Source organism: Cherax quadricarinatus, chromosome 4 (assembly GCF_038502225.1).
Source record: "Cherax quadricarinatus isolate ZL_2023a chromosome 4, ASM3850222v1, whole genome shotgun sequence".
Taxonomy (NCBI): Eukaryota; Metazoa; Arthropoda; class Malacostraca; order Decapoda; family Parastacidae; genus Cherax; species Cherax quadricarinatus.
This window is the reverse complement of record NC_091295.1, coordinates 49479897-49495788: the sequence shown is the minus strand read 5'-3', so window position 1 is coordinate 49495788 and position 15892 is coordinate 49479897. Positions and strand designations below refer to the sequence as shown.

Genomic DNA, 15892 nt, shown 5'->3' with positions numbered 1-15892 from the left:
TCAGAAATTTTTTCTTCATCTTAAGGAACTTAAAGGCAAAAGATGCCACTTTTAGGAGTTTCTCTAATAAAGAGTTAGCAATGCTGAAGATTTGAAGCCAATCAGATGAAGATATTTGCTGTTTAGAGGGATATCAAACCTGTTGTACCTGCATGAAGCATCCAGATAGCAGCAAGACAGTGACAGTGTGAGTGATGGTTTAAGTGTTCCTTTTATGGGTTACCCCTGTTTCAGTGGGAAATGGCCAACATATAAAAAAAAAAAAATATCAGATAAACAAAATTCCCTATTATCTGCAGCTGCATGATTCAAATTATGTACTGTACAGTAAACATTTGCCCTGAATACATGTTTCTGTTAGTTTTAATATTTAGTTAATATTTAAGGGAACAAATTTGCCAGCTGTATGTAGGAGAAAACATGGGAATATTTCCTAGAATAAGTAGACTGTAGCCTAGGTAATAGGTTGGTAGACAGCAACCGCCCAGGGAGATACTACCGTCCTGCCAAGTGAGTGTACAATGAAAACCTGTAATTGTTTTACATGATGGTAGGATTGCTGGTGTCTTTTGTCTGTCTCATAAACATGCAAGATTTCAGGTATGTCTTGCTACTTCTACTTGCACTTAGGTGACACTACACATACATGTACAAGCATATATATATATACACACCCCTCTGGGTTTTCTTCTATTTTCTTTCTAGTTCTTAATCTTGTTTATTTCCTCTTATCTCCATGGGGAAGTGGAATAGAATTCTTCCTCCGTAAGCCATGCGTGTTGTAAGAGGCGACTAAAATGCCGGGAGCAAGGGGCTAGTAACCTCTTCTCCTGTATATATTACTAAATGTAAAAGGAGAAACTTTTGTTTTTCCTTTTGGGCCACCCCGCCTTGGTGGGATACGGCCGGTGTGTTGAAAGAAAGAAAATATTTAAGGGAACATTTTTGCCAGCTGTATGTAGGAGAAAACATGGGAATATTTCCTAGAATAAGTAGACTGTAGCCTAGGTAGTAGGTTGGTAGACAGCAACCACCCAGGGAGGTACTACCGTCCTGCCAAGTGAGTGTAAAACGAAAGCCTGTAATTGTTTTACATGATGGTAGGATTGTTGGTGTCCTTTTTTCTGTCTCATGAACATGCAAGATTTCAGGTACATCTTGCTACTTCTACTTACACTTAGGTTACACTACACATACATGTACAAGCACATATATACACACCCCTCTGGGTTTTCTTCTATTTTCTTTCTAGTTCTTGTTCTTGTTTATTTCCTCTTATCTCCATGGGGAAGTGGAACAGAATTCTTCCTCCATAAGCCATGCGTGTTGTAAGAGGCGACTAAAATGCCGGGAGCAATGGGCTAGTAACCCCTTTTCCTGTATAAATTACTAAATGTGAAAGGAGAAACTTTTGTTTTTCCTTTTGGGCCACCCCGCCTCGGTGGGATACAGCCGGTGTGTTGAAAGAAAGAAAGAAAAGGAGAAAGTTTTGTTTTTCCTTTTCAGCCACCCCGCCTCAGTGGGATACGGCTGGTGTGTTGAAAGAAAGAAAGAAGTAGACTGTAGACAAGGATCTGTGTGATGTGAATTAGATGGAGGTTTGGTCTTAAAATATAATGAATGATATTAGGTGGGAGTTGTCAAAGTTTCTATTCTTCATATGATGCAGTGCTCTTGAAAGACATGGGAAAGAAACTGCCGAAGTTGGTGAAGGAATTTTGGTGTGCAAAAGTAGGAAGTTCAAATGAGTATAAATTCCAAATACACCCTTAAAACAAAAATCTTAAGGTATATGCCCAAAAGATATCAGATATTATCTCCAGGTACAGGAGGACCCCGCTTATACAGCAGGTTAGGTTCCAGGCTACCACTGTAAAGTGAAAATTGCTGTAAAGTGAAACACAGCCCTTTTTTTCACTTTCAAATGCATTTAAAGACTGATAACATGTTTACACAATCACATATTAAGTGAGCAATACAGCTAGGCCTAAGAAATACGTGTACAGTACACATATTACTTACCTTAAAATATCTTCGTACTTAGCTTAGAATGAGTGATGAATATATTTATTGTAGGTAGCCTGAATAAATGAAGAATGGGTATAATTGAAAACAATTATATTAGAAAAACACTGTAAAGCAAAACGCTGTAAAATGAAGTATTGTAAAGCGGGGTCCTCCTGTATATACAGTGCATGCATTATTTTATTTATTTATCTTGCTCCATTTTGCTTGATCATCAAGGCAATTAAATAAGAGTGACTGTCAGGTAAATCAGGTTCACCAGTGCTTAGTTATTAGCACTGGTGAACATTAGTGACAAACTAGAAAGTTTACTGTTGTTACACCAAATTTGCATAAATGTCTGACTGTACCTGGAATGTTCCACCTGCATGTGCTTGAGGAGCCGACTGAGATTTGGGAATCTTTCCGGACAGTTATTACACTGGTGAGTATTCGATGATCGTGAATGTTGCCGCTGATGTTCCTGCAAATAACATGAAAACAATGCAATGTTAAACAATAATCACACAAACATTTGTTAATACTACGTTTTACATAAACAAATGTAAAAAAAAAAGTTCAGTTTATCATTACACATGGGCTGGATACAACTAACATAAACTTAAAGGAATATTTAGAAATGCTGCAATACTTGTGTATATGATTGATATGAAGCATGGTCTTAGAATGCAGTAGGAAGGAGACTGTAGGTAGTGGAACTGTCATGTGTGAGATCAATGTGTGATGCAAGTATTTTTACAGAGAATATAAGTGAAAGAAATTAGAAGGCAAGAGAGTGAAGGAAGGGTTGTTAAGAGTGTTTGGGCATTAAGAAAAGATAAAGCAGAGTATGATGACCAAGATAGTACTTGGTATATATCCAGGGTGGGTGGAAAGGGGTATACAGTATGTCCCAGGAAGGGTTAGAAAGAAGTGCAAGGTACTTTCATTTCTTTCATACACATGGTGGCCCGGTGGCCTGGTGGCTAAAGCTCCCGCTTCACACACGGAGGGCCCGGGTTCAATTCCCGGCGGGTGGAAATTCCGACACGTTTCCTTACACCTATTGTCCTGTTCACCTAGCAGCAAATAGGTACCTGGGTGTTAGTCGACTGGTGTGGGTCGCATCCTGAGGGACAAGATTAAGGACCCCAATGGAAATAAGTTAGACAGTCCTCGATGATGCACTGACTTTCTTGGGTTATCCTGGATGGCTAACCCTCCGGGGTTAAAAATCCAAACGAAATCTTATCTTATCTTATCTTAGTGAACAAATGCATACACACTTCCAACACTATTCCCATTTGGTTTTAACACCTGTCTTAATCTCATCTATCCCAGCTGCTTCATTCCTCTTTCATTCTATCCACTGCCTCACACATTTCCCCCCCACATCCACCTCTAGCAAGATCTTTACGTTTATGAGATGTTATTAATCCCTGTCTAATGCATGAAATCACTACCACCCTTCTATCATTAATTAACAATGAACAGGTTGGTAGACAGCAACCACCCACGGAAGTACTACCGTTCTGCCAGATGACTGTGAAACAGAAACTTGTAACTGTTTTACATGATGGTAGGATTGCTGGTGTCTCTTTCTGTCTCATAAACATGCTAGATAACAGGGATATCTTGCTACTCCAACTTACACTTTGGTCACACTTCACAGACATGCACATGCATATATATGCAATAAGATCACAGAGAACAGGTGATTTCAAAATATGCAAAACAACCACTCTGAAAGAATAGAGAAATTCCAAGCGCTTTCGTGACTACTCACATGCATATATATATACATACATCTAGGTTTTTCTCCTTTTTCTAAATAGCTCTTGTTCTTCTTTATTTCTTCTATTGTCCATGGGGAAGTGGAAAAGAATCTTTCCTCCTAAGCCATGCGTGTCGTATGAGGCGACTAAAATGCCGGGAGCAATGGGTTAGTAACCCCTTCTCCTGTAGACATTTACTAAAAAAGAGAAGAAAAAGTTTATAAAACTGGGATGCTTGAATGTGTGTGGATGTAGTGCGGATGACAAGAAACAGATGATTGCTGATGTTATGAATGAAAAGAAGTTGGATCTCCTGGCCCTAAGCAAAACAAAGCTGAAGGGGGTAGGGGAGTTTTGGTGGGGGGAAATAATTTTTTTTTTTTTTTTTTTTTTTTAATTATCACACTGGCCGATTCCCACCAAGGCAGGGTGGCCCGAAAAAGAAAAACTTTCACCATCATTCACTCCATCACTGTCTTGCCAGAAGGGTGCTTTACACTACAGTTTTTAAACTGCAACATTAACACCCCTCCTTCAGAATGCAGGCACTGTACTTCCCATCTCCAGGACTCAAGTCCGGCCTGCCGGTTTCCCTGAATCCCTTCATAAATGTTACTTTGCTCACACTCCAACAGCACGTCAAGTATTAAAAACCATTTGTCTCCATTCACTCCTATCAAACACGCTCACGCATGCCTGCTGGAAGTCCAAGCCCCTCGCACACAAAACCTCCTTTACCCCCTCCCTCCAACCTTTCCTAGGCCGACCCCTACCCCGCCTTCCTTCCACTACAGACTGATACACTCTTGAAGTCATTCTGTTTCGCTCCATTCTCTCTACATGTCCAAACCACCTCAACAACCCTTCCTCAGCCCTCTGGACAACAGTTTTGGTAATCCCGCACCTCCTCCTAACTTCCAAACTACGAATTCTCTGCATTATATTCACACCACACATTGCCCTCAGACATGAAATAAATGGGAAATAAATGGGATTAAATCTGGAGTATCTGAGAGAGTTAGAGCTAAGGAAGGGGTAGCAGTAATGTTGAAGGATCAGTTATGGAAGGAGAAAAGAGAATATGAATGTGTAAATTCAAGGATTATATGGATTAAAGTAAAGGTTGGATGTGAAAAGTGGATCATAATAAGCGTGTATGCACCTGGAGAAGAGAGGAATGTAGAGGAGAGAGAGATTTTGGGAGATGTTAAGTGAATGTATAGGAACCTTTGAACCAAGTGAGAGAGTAATTGTGGTAGGGGACCTGAATGATAAAGTAGGAGAAACTTTTAGAGAGGGTGTGGTAGGTAAGTTTGGGGTGCCAGGTATAAATGATAATGGGAGCCCTTTGATTGAACTTTGTATAAAAAGGGGTTTAGTTATAGGTAATACATATTTTAAGAAAAAGTGGATAAATAGTATACAAGATATGATGTAGGACGAAATGACAGTAGTTTGTTGGATTATGTATTAGTAGATAAAAGACTGTTGAGTAGACTTCAGGATGTACATGTTTATAGAGGGGCCACAGATATATCAGATCCCTTTTTAGTTGTAGCTACACTGAGAGTAAAAGGAAGATGGGATACAAGGAGAATAGAAGCATCAGGGAGGAGAGAGGTGATTGTTTATAAACTAAATGAGGAGGCAGTTAGGGTAAGATATAAACAGCTATTGGAGGATAGATGGGCTAATGAGAGCATAGGCAATGGGGTCGAAGAGGTATGGGGTAAGTTTAAAAATGTAGTGTTAGAGTGTTCAGCAGAAGTTTGTGGTTACAGGAAAGTGGGTGCGGGAGGGAAGAGGAGTGATTGGTGGAATGATGATGTAAAGAGAGTAGTAAGGGAGAAAAAGTTAGCATATGAGAAGTTTTTACATAGTAGAAGTGATGCAAGGAGGGAAGAGTATATGGAGAAAAAGAGAGAGGTTAAGAGAGTGGTGAAGCAATGTAAAAAGAGAGCAAATGAAAGAGTGGGTGAGATGTTATCAACAAATTTTGTTGAAAATAAGAAAAAGTTTTGGAGTGAGATTAACAAATTGAGGAAGCCTAGAGAACAAATGGATTTGTCAGTTAAAAATAGGAGAGGAGAGTTATTAAATGGAGAGTTAGAGGTATTGGGAAGATGGAGGGAATATTTTGAGGAATTGTTAAATGTTGATGAAGATAGGGAAGCTGTGATTTCATGTATAGGGCAAGGAGGAATAACATCTTGTAGGAGTGAGGAAGAGTCAGTTGTGAGTGTGGGGGAAGTTCGTGAGGCAGTACGTAAAAATGAAAGGGGGTAAGGCAGCTGGGATTGATGGGATAAAGATAGAAATGTTAAAAGCAGGTGGGGATATAGTTTTGGAGTGGTTGGTGCTATTATTTAATAAATGTATGGAAGAGGGTAAGGTACCTAGGGATTGGCAGAGAGCATGCATAGTTCCTTTGTATAAAGGCAAAGGGGACAAAAGAGAGTGCAAAAATTATAGGGGGATAAGTCTGTTGAGTATACCTGGTAAAGTGTATGGTAGAGTTATTATTGAAAGAATTAAGAGTAAGATGGAGAATAGCATAGCAGATGAACAAGGAGGCTTTAGGAAAGGTAGGGGGTGTGTGGACCAGGTGTTTACAGTGAAACATATAAGTGAACAGTATTTAGATAAGGCTAAAGAGGTTTTTGTGGCATTTATGGATTTGGAAAAGGTGTATGACAGGGTGGATGAGGGGCAATGTGGCAGATGTTGCAGGTGTATGGTGTAGGAGGTAGGTTACTGAAAGCAGTGAAGAGTTTTTACGAGGATAGTGAGGCTCAAGTTAGAGCATGTAGGAAAGAGGGAGATTATTTCCCAGTAAAAGTAGGCCTTAGACAAGGATGTGTAATGTCACCGTGGTTGTTTAATATCTTTATAGATGGGGTTGTAAGAGAAGTAAATGCGAGGGTCTTGGCAAGAGGTGTGGAGTTAAAAGATAAAGAATCACACAAAGTGGGAGTTGTCATAGTTGCTCTTTGCTGATGACACTGTGCTCTTGGGAGATTCTGAAGAGAAGCTGCAGAGGTTGGTGGATGAATTTGGTAGGGTATGTAAAAGAAGAAAATTAAAAGTGAATATAGGAAAGAGTAAAGATTATGAGGATAACAAAAAGATTAGGTGATGAAAGATTGGATATCAGATTGGAGGGAGAGTATGGAGGAGGTGAATGTATTCAGATATTTGGGAGTGGACGTGTCAGTGGATGGGTCTATGAAAGATGAGGTGAATCATAGAATTGATGAGGGGAAAAGGGTGAGTGGTGCACTTAGGAGTCTGTGGAGACAAAGAACTTTGTCCTTGGAGGCAAAGAGGGGAATGTATGAGAGTATAGTTTTACCAACGCTCTTATATGGTTGTGAAGCATGGGTGATGAATGTTGCAAGGAGAAGGCTGGAGGCAGTGGAGATGTCATGTCTGAGGGCAATGTGTGGTGTGAATATAATGCAGAGAATTCGTAGTTTGGAAGTTAGGAGGAGGTGCGGGATTGCCAAAACTGTTGTCCAGAGGGCTGAGGAAGGGTTGTTGAGGTGGTTTGGACATGTAAAAAGAATGGAGCGAATTATTATTATAATCAAAGGGGAAGCGCTAAACCCGTAGGATTATACAGCGCCCGGGGGGGGAATGGGATGTGGAAGGCATTCAGGCTTAATTCGGGGAACTGGAGCACAGTTCCAATTCCCTAAATCAAGAGCCCCTCACCAACATCAAGGAACCTTCCATGAGGGGAGAATGGAGCGAAACAGAATGACTTCAAGAGTGTATCAGTCTGTAGTGGAAGGAAGGCGGGGTAGGGGTTGGCCTAGGAAAGGTTGGAGAGAGGGGGTAAAGGAGGTTTTGTGTGCGAGGGGCTTGGACTTCAAGCAGGCATGCGTGAGCGTGTTTGATAGGAGTGAATGGAGACAATTGGTTTTTAATACTTGACGTGCTGTTGGAGTGTGAGCAAAGTAACATTTATGAAGGGATTCAGGGAAACCGGCAGGCTGGACTTGAGTCCTGGAGATGGGAAGTACAGTGCCTGCACTCTGAAGAAGGGGTGTTAATGTTGCAGTTTAAAAACTGTAGTGTAAAGCACCCTTCTGGCAAGACAGTGATGGAGTGAATGATGGTGAAAGTTTTTCTTTTTTGGGCCACCCTGCCTTGGTGGGAATTGGCCAGTGTGCTAATAATAATAATAATAATAATAATAATAATAATAATAAGAATAATAATAAAAAAAAAATAAAAAAAAAAAAAAAAATAAATAAAAAAAAAAAAAAAAATAAAAAAATATTCACTCCATCCTTCTAGCACCTCTTTTTCCCCATCTAACATCTCCCCTCTTTCATTTTTAATTACCAAGTCCATTTGCTTCCCAGGTTTACTTCATTTATTAACTCATTTGTTTTATTTATTTAGTTTTAAAACACTAGTCATCTTTCACCAAGAAAAGCTTAACCCCTACTCAAAAAGAAACACATTCACCATTATTTATTCAACTGCTGTCTTGCCAGAAGTGTGAAGACATCACAATTCAAATGACTCTCCAAACTGCATCATCCCCACAATTTATTTCTCTCTCTCGAAAACTGTTTATCATTCTCATCAAAATTAACTAATAGACTCATCCATTTTCTCACTGGTATTATATTTACAAAAGGAAAGACATCAGAAAAGACTGTTCGAGACTCTAATATATCACAGACACTCTGTCAGGTGTGTTTTCCAGAAAAGGCTTTTTTTTTTTTTTTAATACGTCAGCCGTTTCTTTCATTTTTCTTTTAGGGCCACCCTGCCTTGGTGGGATACGGCCAGTTTGTTAAAAAAAAAAAAAAAAAAAAAAAAAAAAAAGACGGCCGTTTTCCACTGAAGCAGGGTGTCCATTAACCCTTTCGGGGTTTTGGCCGTACTAGTACAGCTTACGCACCAGGGTTTTTGATGTACTAGTATGCATAAATTCTAGCGCCCTCAAATCTAGCAAGAGAAAGCTGGTATGCCTACATATGAAAGAATGGGTTTATGTGGTCACTGTGCTCGGTATAAAATAAATCCTGCAGCACACAGTGCGTAATGAGAAAAAAAAAAACTTTGACTGTGTTTTTGGTTTAAAACAGCGACTTTGCACTGTATTGTCGTATGGTATTTATGGTTGCATGGAGCAAGGGGCTATTAACCCCTTCTCCTGTATAAATTACTAAATTTAAAAAGAGAAACTTTTGTTTTTCTTTTTGGGCCACCCTGCCTTGGTGGGATACGGCCGGTTTTTTGAAAAAAAAAAAAAAATATGGTTATATTCTAGTTTTCCTGGTGTTATTTTATAGAATAGAAGACATATTACAGAAATTGAGATGATTTTGATTGGTTTCACAATGAAAATTACCTTGAAATTGAGCTCAAAGTAGCAGAAATTTTCAATTTTTGCCAAAGTTCAAAAGTAAACAAATCATGCCACGCATCCAATACACATCAACTGGTGAGTCTAATATTCTTTCACAAGTGCACTGATATTATTTATAACATTTCTACACTAATACAGTAGTCTGCATAACAGTAAATCTTATGTCTTATAGTTGAAATCGGTAAATTAGTGGTTTATTGTACTCATTTGATAGAAAAAACGGAGTTCTAGCAAAATAGTTATGATTTCTGTAGACTAGTACACTGGAATTGGCCAAAAATAGGGCTCAAAGTGGGCAAAATCGCTGATGCGTAAACATCGTCGAGACTGCTAACTTAGTGAGAGCAAAATTCTGTAAGTTTTCCATCAAATTTCATACTTTTGGTGTTGTTATGATCGGGAAAAGATTCTCTACCTTTTCAAAAGAAAAAATTTTTTTTTTTTTTTTTGAAATTTTGGCGACCCTGAGAACAAGTCTCTGAGAGGGCCTGGCGACCCTCAAAGGGTTAAGATGAAAAAATTGGATAATGCATTTTATGCAGACAAGAAAACAGCAGACTTTCGTTTTTCCTTTTGGGCCACCCTGCCTCGGTGGGATACGGCCGGTGTGTCAAAAGAAGAAAACAGCAGATACAGATATAACATATATGTAACATAATGAAACATACACTGCATGGACCATCCTGTTTCTAATAAGGAACAAATACAAGCTCGCAAGGTCATAAATACAATATCTCAGCAAATGCAAATGTAAAGGCAGACACTTACCTTGAGTGCACAAAATGAAGAAAAAGTTTTGTTGCAAGTTGAACAATGATTCGTTTTATTCTGGTTATGGATTCTTCGGTGGGATCGTAAGTGAGGTAACTTACGAAATGTCTTCTTACACTCAGTGCACCTTTCAAACAATTAAAATTCATGTAAAATTATACATATCCATAATGTGTAACATTAAAGTTCAAAAAACTAACGAAATGTATAAAGTTATACCCAAAAAAATTTAAATACAAAATTCATACATCATAATGCCTTAATTTTACTGTAATGCAAATACATTATTACAATGGCCAACATTACAAAAGTTACAGAGGAAAACAACTGTTAAATGTAAGGTAAATTTGAATTTGTTGACTAGATTTGCTTGAGGTTAAAATATATCTCATTTTCTCAAATGCTGATATAAGATGCTTTGCAGAGAGAGATCAATAAGATGAGAAAGCCTGAGGAGCAGATGAGCTTAGCAGTTAAAACCAAGAGGGAAGGCAGTGATTTCAGGCATGGATCAGGGAGGGATAACATTGTTTAGGAGTGATATGGGAAAAGTACTCAGGACTGTAAGTAGGATGAAAGTGGGTGTGTGACTGGGATAGATGGGATCAAGACAGAGATGTTAACCCTTTCAGGGTCCGTCCCATAGATCTACGGCTTTACGTTCAGGGTCCAAACCGTAGATCTACGCCATGAGCTCAGCTCACTCTGATAAACTGTGAGTGGTACATTTGGGCCTAGATATGAGAGAATACATCTATGTGGTATGTGTGCACCACATAAAACAGATCCTGCAGCACACTGTGTATAATGAGAGAAAAAAAATGAAATCATGATTTTTCGATTAAAACAGCAACTTTGCAGCGTTTTTTCATATGTTTTTTATAGTTGTATTTGCGATTTCTTGGTCTCATTTGATAGAATGGAAGACATATTACAGAAATAGAGATGATTTTGATTGATTTTAGCACTGGAAATGGCTTGAAACTGAGCTCAAAGTAGCAGAAATGTTAAATTTTTGCCGATATTCAAGAGTAAACAAACGACCTCACAAGTCTAATACACACCAGCTGGTGGGTCTAATATACATTCACAAATATGGTGATGATATTTATACAATTATTACAGTATTGCATAACAGTAAATCTTCTATTTTTTGGTGTGAATAAAAATTCATTATGTGAATAAAAAATCAAAATGGAATTTATTTGTAAAGCCTCAAAACATAACTAATGAACAGAGGAAATGTTAGTTTAGTGCCAGGAATGCCTACATTGTTCATTCTGGACCCTATTTTGAAATTGGAATATTTTGAACTTTGTGTTAAATTGGCCAAATTAACAATTTCCGATCACTTTATTTTGTAGTTGAAACAGTTGACTTGGCGATTTCTTGGGCTCAATCGATAGAATAGAAGTAATACTAGTGAAATAGCTAAGAATTTGGTTGATTGGAATAATGTAATTGGCCTAAAATGGGAGTCAAAGTCGGCAAAATCGCCGATTCGTAAATATCGCTGACACATCAAAATTCGCGAGAGCATAATTTCGTCAATTTTCCATCAAATTTCGTACTTTTTGTTTTATTACCTTCACAAAAAGATTCTCTACGATTTCATAAGAAAAAATAACAAATTTTTTTTTTTTAAATTCTTGGACACTGGTGCGTGACTCCAGATTTGGGCCTTGGACCCTGAAAGGGTTAAAAGAAGGTGGGGATAGTGTTGGAGTTGTTAATGTGATTGTTCAATATATGAATGTTGGAAGAGGACAAGAAAGAATATGAGAATTAGAGGGGGATAAGCTCATCGAGTTTACCAGCTAAATTTTACGGCAAAATTACTACTGCAAGGATTGCAGACAAGCAGGAAGGATTTCGAAAGGGTCAGGATGTGCAGACCAAGTGTTTACATTCAAGCATATTAAGCAAGCAGTATCTAGATAAGGTTAATGAGCTGATTATTGCAGTTATAGATTTAGAAAAGGCATATGATAGGGTGGATAAGGAAGCCATGTTGCAGATGTTGCAAATGTATAGAATAGGAAGGTTACAAAAAGCGGCTAAGAATTTTTATGCAGAGTAAGGCTCAGGTTAGGATGAGGAGGGGTGAAGATGTTACAGTCAGAGGGTGATCTGAACTGTGATATCAGCATACTTCTGGAAAGGCAGTGATTGGATGAATGATAGTCAATGTATTTTTTCTTGTGTCACCATATGTTGGTGGGAGATGATCAGTGAAGCAAAACGCAAGAAAAAATTTCCCTACTTATTTAACATTTATCATTACCATTAACCCTTTGAGGGTCGACAGGCCCTCTCCGAAACTCGTTCTCAGGGTCGGCCAAATTTAAAAAAAAAAAAAATTATTTTCTCTTATGAAAAGATAGAGAATCTTTTCCCGATCATAAAGACACCAAAAGTTTGAAATTTGACAGAAAACTTACGGAATTATGCTCTCGCAAAGTTAGCGGTCTCGGCGATGTTTACGCATCGGCGATTTTGCCCACTTTGAGTCCCATTTTCGGCCAATTTCTCTGTACTAGTCGACAAAAAACATGAATATTTCGCTAGAACTCCATTTTTTCTATCGAATGGGTGCAAGAAACCACTCATTTATGAAATCCAACTATCCAGTACAGTGGTCAGAATTTAGCAATTTTGCCAATTTCACACAAATTTCAAAAGATGCCAATTTCCGAATAGGGTCCAGAATAAACAAGAAAGACATTCCTGGCACTAAAATGACATTTCCTTTAGTCATTAGTCATGTCTCAAGGCCCCTCTTATATTCTTTTGCTTTCCACTTTGAATTTTTATTTTCACAAAAAAATATAAGATTTACTGTTATGCAGACTACTGCATTAGTGTAAAAAATGGTATAAATATTATTGGTGCACTTGTGAAAGAATATTAGACTCACCAGTTGACGTGTATTGCACGCTTGGCACGATTTGTTTACTTTTGAAGTTTGGTAAAAATCGAACATTTCTGCTACTTTGAGCTCAATTTCAAGGCACCTTTCTTTGTAAAACCAGTCAAAATCATCTCAATTTCTGTAATATGTCTTCCATTCTATAAAATGAGACCAAGAAAACTAGAATACAACAATAAATACCATACGAAAATACACTGCAAAGTCGCTGATTTATTAAAAAAAAATGGTCAAAGTTTTTTTTTTCTCATTATGCACTGTGTGCTGCAGGATTTTTTTTAGACTGTGCACACTGACCACATAGACCCATTCTTTCATATGAAGGCCTACCAGCTTTCTCCCACTAGATTTGAGGCCGCTAGAATTTATGAGTACTAGTACGTCAAAAAACCCTATGCGTAAGACGTACTAGTACGATGAAAACCCTCAAAGGGTTAATTATAAATTACTGTACCTGACTGAAAAGTTGTATCCATAGTATTAATACAGTAAATTTTTTGTTTCTTTAACAAATTAACCGTTTCCCATCAAGGTAAGATGACCCAAGGTAAGACGAAGGAAACATTCACTATCACTCAGTCTCTACCTGTCTTTTCAGAAGCACAGGTATCACAATTCAAATAACTTACTAGTTAGCAAATATAAAAATGAACATGCTGGCTGTCTCTTACTGAGGCAGGGTAACCCAAAAAAGAAACACTTTCATCATCATTCACACATAATCATTGTCTTTGCAGAGGTCCCCATATATGACAGTTTAGATGTCACTCCAAACAGCCAATATCCCAAACCCTACCTTTAAAGTGCAGTCATCATACTTCCCACCTCCAGGACTCAAGTCTGGTTTCCCTGAATCCCTTCACAAAATATTACCCTGCTCACACTCCAGGAACAGCTCGTCAAGTCCCAAAAACCATTCATCTCCATTCACTTCTATCTAACATGCTCACACAAGCCTGCTGCATGTCCAGGCCCCTTGTACACAAAACCTCTTTTACCCCCTACCTCCATCTTTTCCTAGGATGACCCCTACCCCTTCTCCCCTCCACTACAGATTTACACACCCTCCAAGTCATTCTATTTTGCTCCATCCTCTCTAAATGACCAAACCACCTCAATAGACCCTCTTCAGCCCTCTAAATAATACTTTTTTTTTGTAACTCCACACCTCCTCCTACTTTCCACACTATGAATTCTCTGCAAAATATTTACACCACACATTATTCTTAGACACACTTTCACTGCCTTCAGCCTCCTCCTCCTCGCTACAACATTCACAACCCATGCTTCACACCCATATAAGAGTGTTGGTACCACTATACTTTCGTACATTTCCCTCTTTGCCTCCTTGGATAACTTTTTTTGTCTCCACAGATACCTCAACACACTACTCACCCCTTTTTCCTTCATCAGTTCTATGTTTAACCTCATCCTTCATAAACCCATCTGCTGACAAATCTACTCTCAAATTATCTGGTGTAAATATTATGCAGAAAATTCGGAGTGTGGAAATTAAAAGAAGGTGTGGAGTTAATAAAAGTATTAGTCAGAGGGCAGAAGAGGGGTTGTTGAGGTGGTTTGGTCATTTAGAGAGAATGGATCAAAGTAGAATGACATGGAAAGCATATAAATCTATAGGGGAAGGAAGGCGGGGTAGGGGTCGTCCTCGAAAGGGTTGGAGAGAGGGGGTAAAGGAGGTTTTGTGGGCAAGGGGCTTGGACTTCCAGCAAGCGTGCGTGAGTGTGTTAGATAGGAGTGAATGGAGACGAATGGTACTTGGGACCTGACGATCTGTTGGAGTGTGAGCAGGGTAATATTTAGTGAAGGGATTCAGGGAAACCGGTTATTTTCATATAGTCGGACTTGAGTCCTGGAAATGGGAAGTACAATGCCTGCACTTTAAAGGAGGGGTTTGGGATATTGGCAGTTTGGAGGGATATGTTGTGTATCTTTATATGTGTATGCTTCTAGACTGTTGTATTCTGAGCACCTCTGCAAAAACAGTGATGGTGTGCGAGTGTGGTGAAAGTGTTGAGTGATGATGAAAGTATTTTCTTTTTGGGGATTTTCTTTCTTTTTTGGGTCACCCTGCCTCGGTGGGAGACGGCCGACTTGTTGAAAAAAAAAAAAAAAAATTCACTTCTTCCATGGTAGTAGGCTGGTAGACAGCAACCACCCAGGGAGGTATTACCGTACTGCCAAGTGAGTGTAAAACGAAAGCCTGTAATTGTTTTACATGATGGTAAGAATGCTGGCGCCTTTTGTCTGTCTCATAAATATGCAACATTACAGGTATGTCTTGCTACTTCTACTTACACTTAGGTCACACTAATCATACATGTACATGTTTATTTATACACGCTCATCTGAGTTTTCTTTGATTTTATCTTAATAGTTCTTGGTCTTAGTACTTTTCCTTTTATATCCATGGGGAAGTGGAATAAGAATCTATCCTCCATAAGCCATGTGTGTTGTAAAAGTCAACTAAAATGATGGGAACAATGGGCTAGTAACCCCTTTTCCTGTAATAATTACTAAAAAGAATAAGAAGAAAAAAATTGTCAAAGTGGGAACTCTGAATGTGCGTGGATGTTGTGCAATTGATAAGAAAGAGATGATTGTGGATATTATGAATGAGAAGAAGCTGGATGTTCTGGCTTTAAGTGAAATAAAGCTTAAGGGGGTGAGAGAGTTTTAGTGGAGAGGAATAAATGGGATTAGGTCAGGGGTTTCAAATAGAGTTAGAGCTAAAGAAGGAGTAGCAATAATGTTGAAGGATAAGTTATGGCAGTAAAAGAGGGACTATAAATGTATTAATTCAATGATTATGTGGAGTAAAACAAAGGTTGGATGTGAGAAGCGGGTTATAGTAAGCGTACATGCACCTGGGGAAGAGAGAAGTGTAGAAGAAAGAGAGAGATTTTTGGGAAATGTTGAGTGAATGCATGGGGAATTTTGAACCAAGTGTGAGAGTACTTGTGGTTGGGGATTTCAATGCTAAAGTGGGTAAAAATGTTGTGGAGG

At 38.6% G+C, this 15892-nt stretch overlaps 1 protein-coding gene across 1 annotated transcript in view; it reads right to left on the bottom strand.

Annotated features, from left to right (window-relative positions):
- LOC128684535 (zinc finger protein 236) overlaps window positions 1–15892 on the bottom strand; it is a 164861-nt gene that overhangs the window by 18094 nt on the left and 130875 nt on the right. Inside the window, exons 26-27 of the mRNA XM_053770781.2 lie at window positions 9937–10066; window positions 2376–2488 (exon numbers count right to left, since the gene is read on the bottom strand). Coding sequence (XP_053626756.1) covers window positions 2376–2488; window positions 9937–10066 — 243 coding nt within the window. The remainder of the gene's footprint in view (window positions 1–2375; window positions 2489–9936; window positions 10067–15892) is intronic.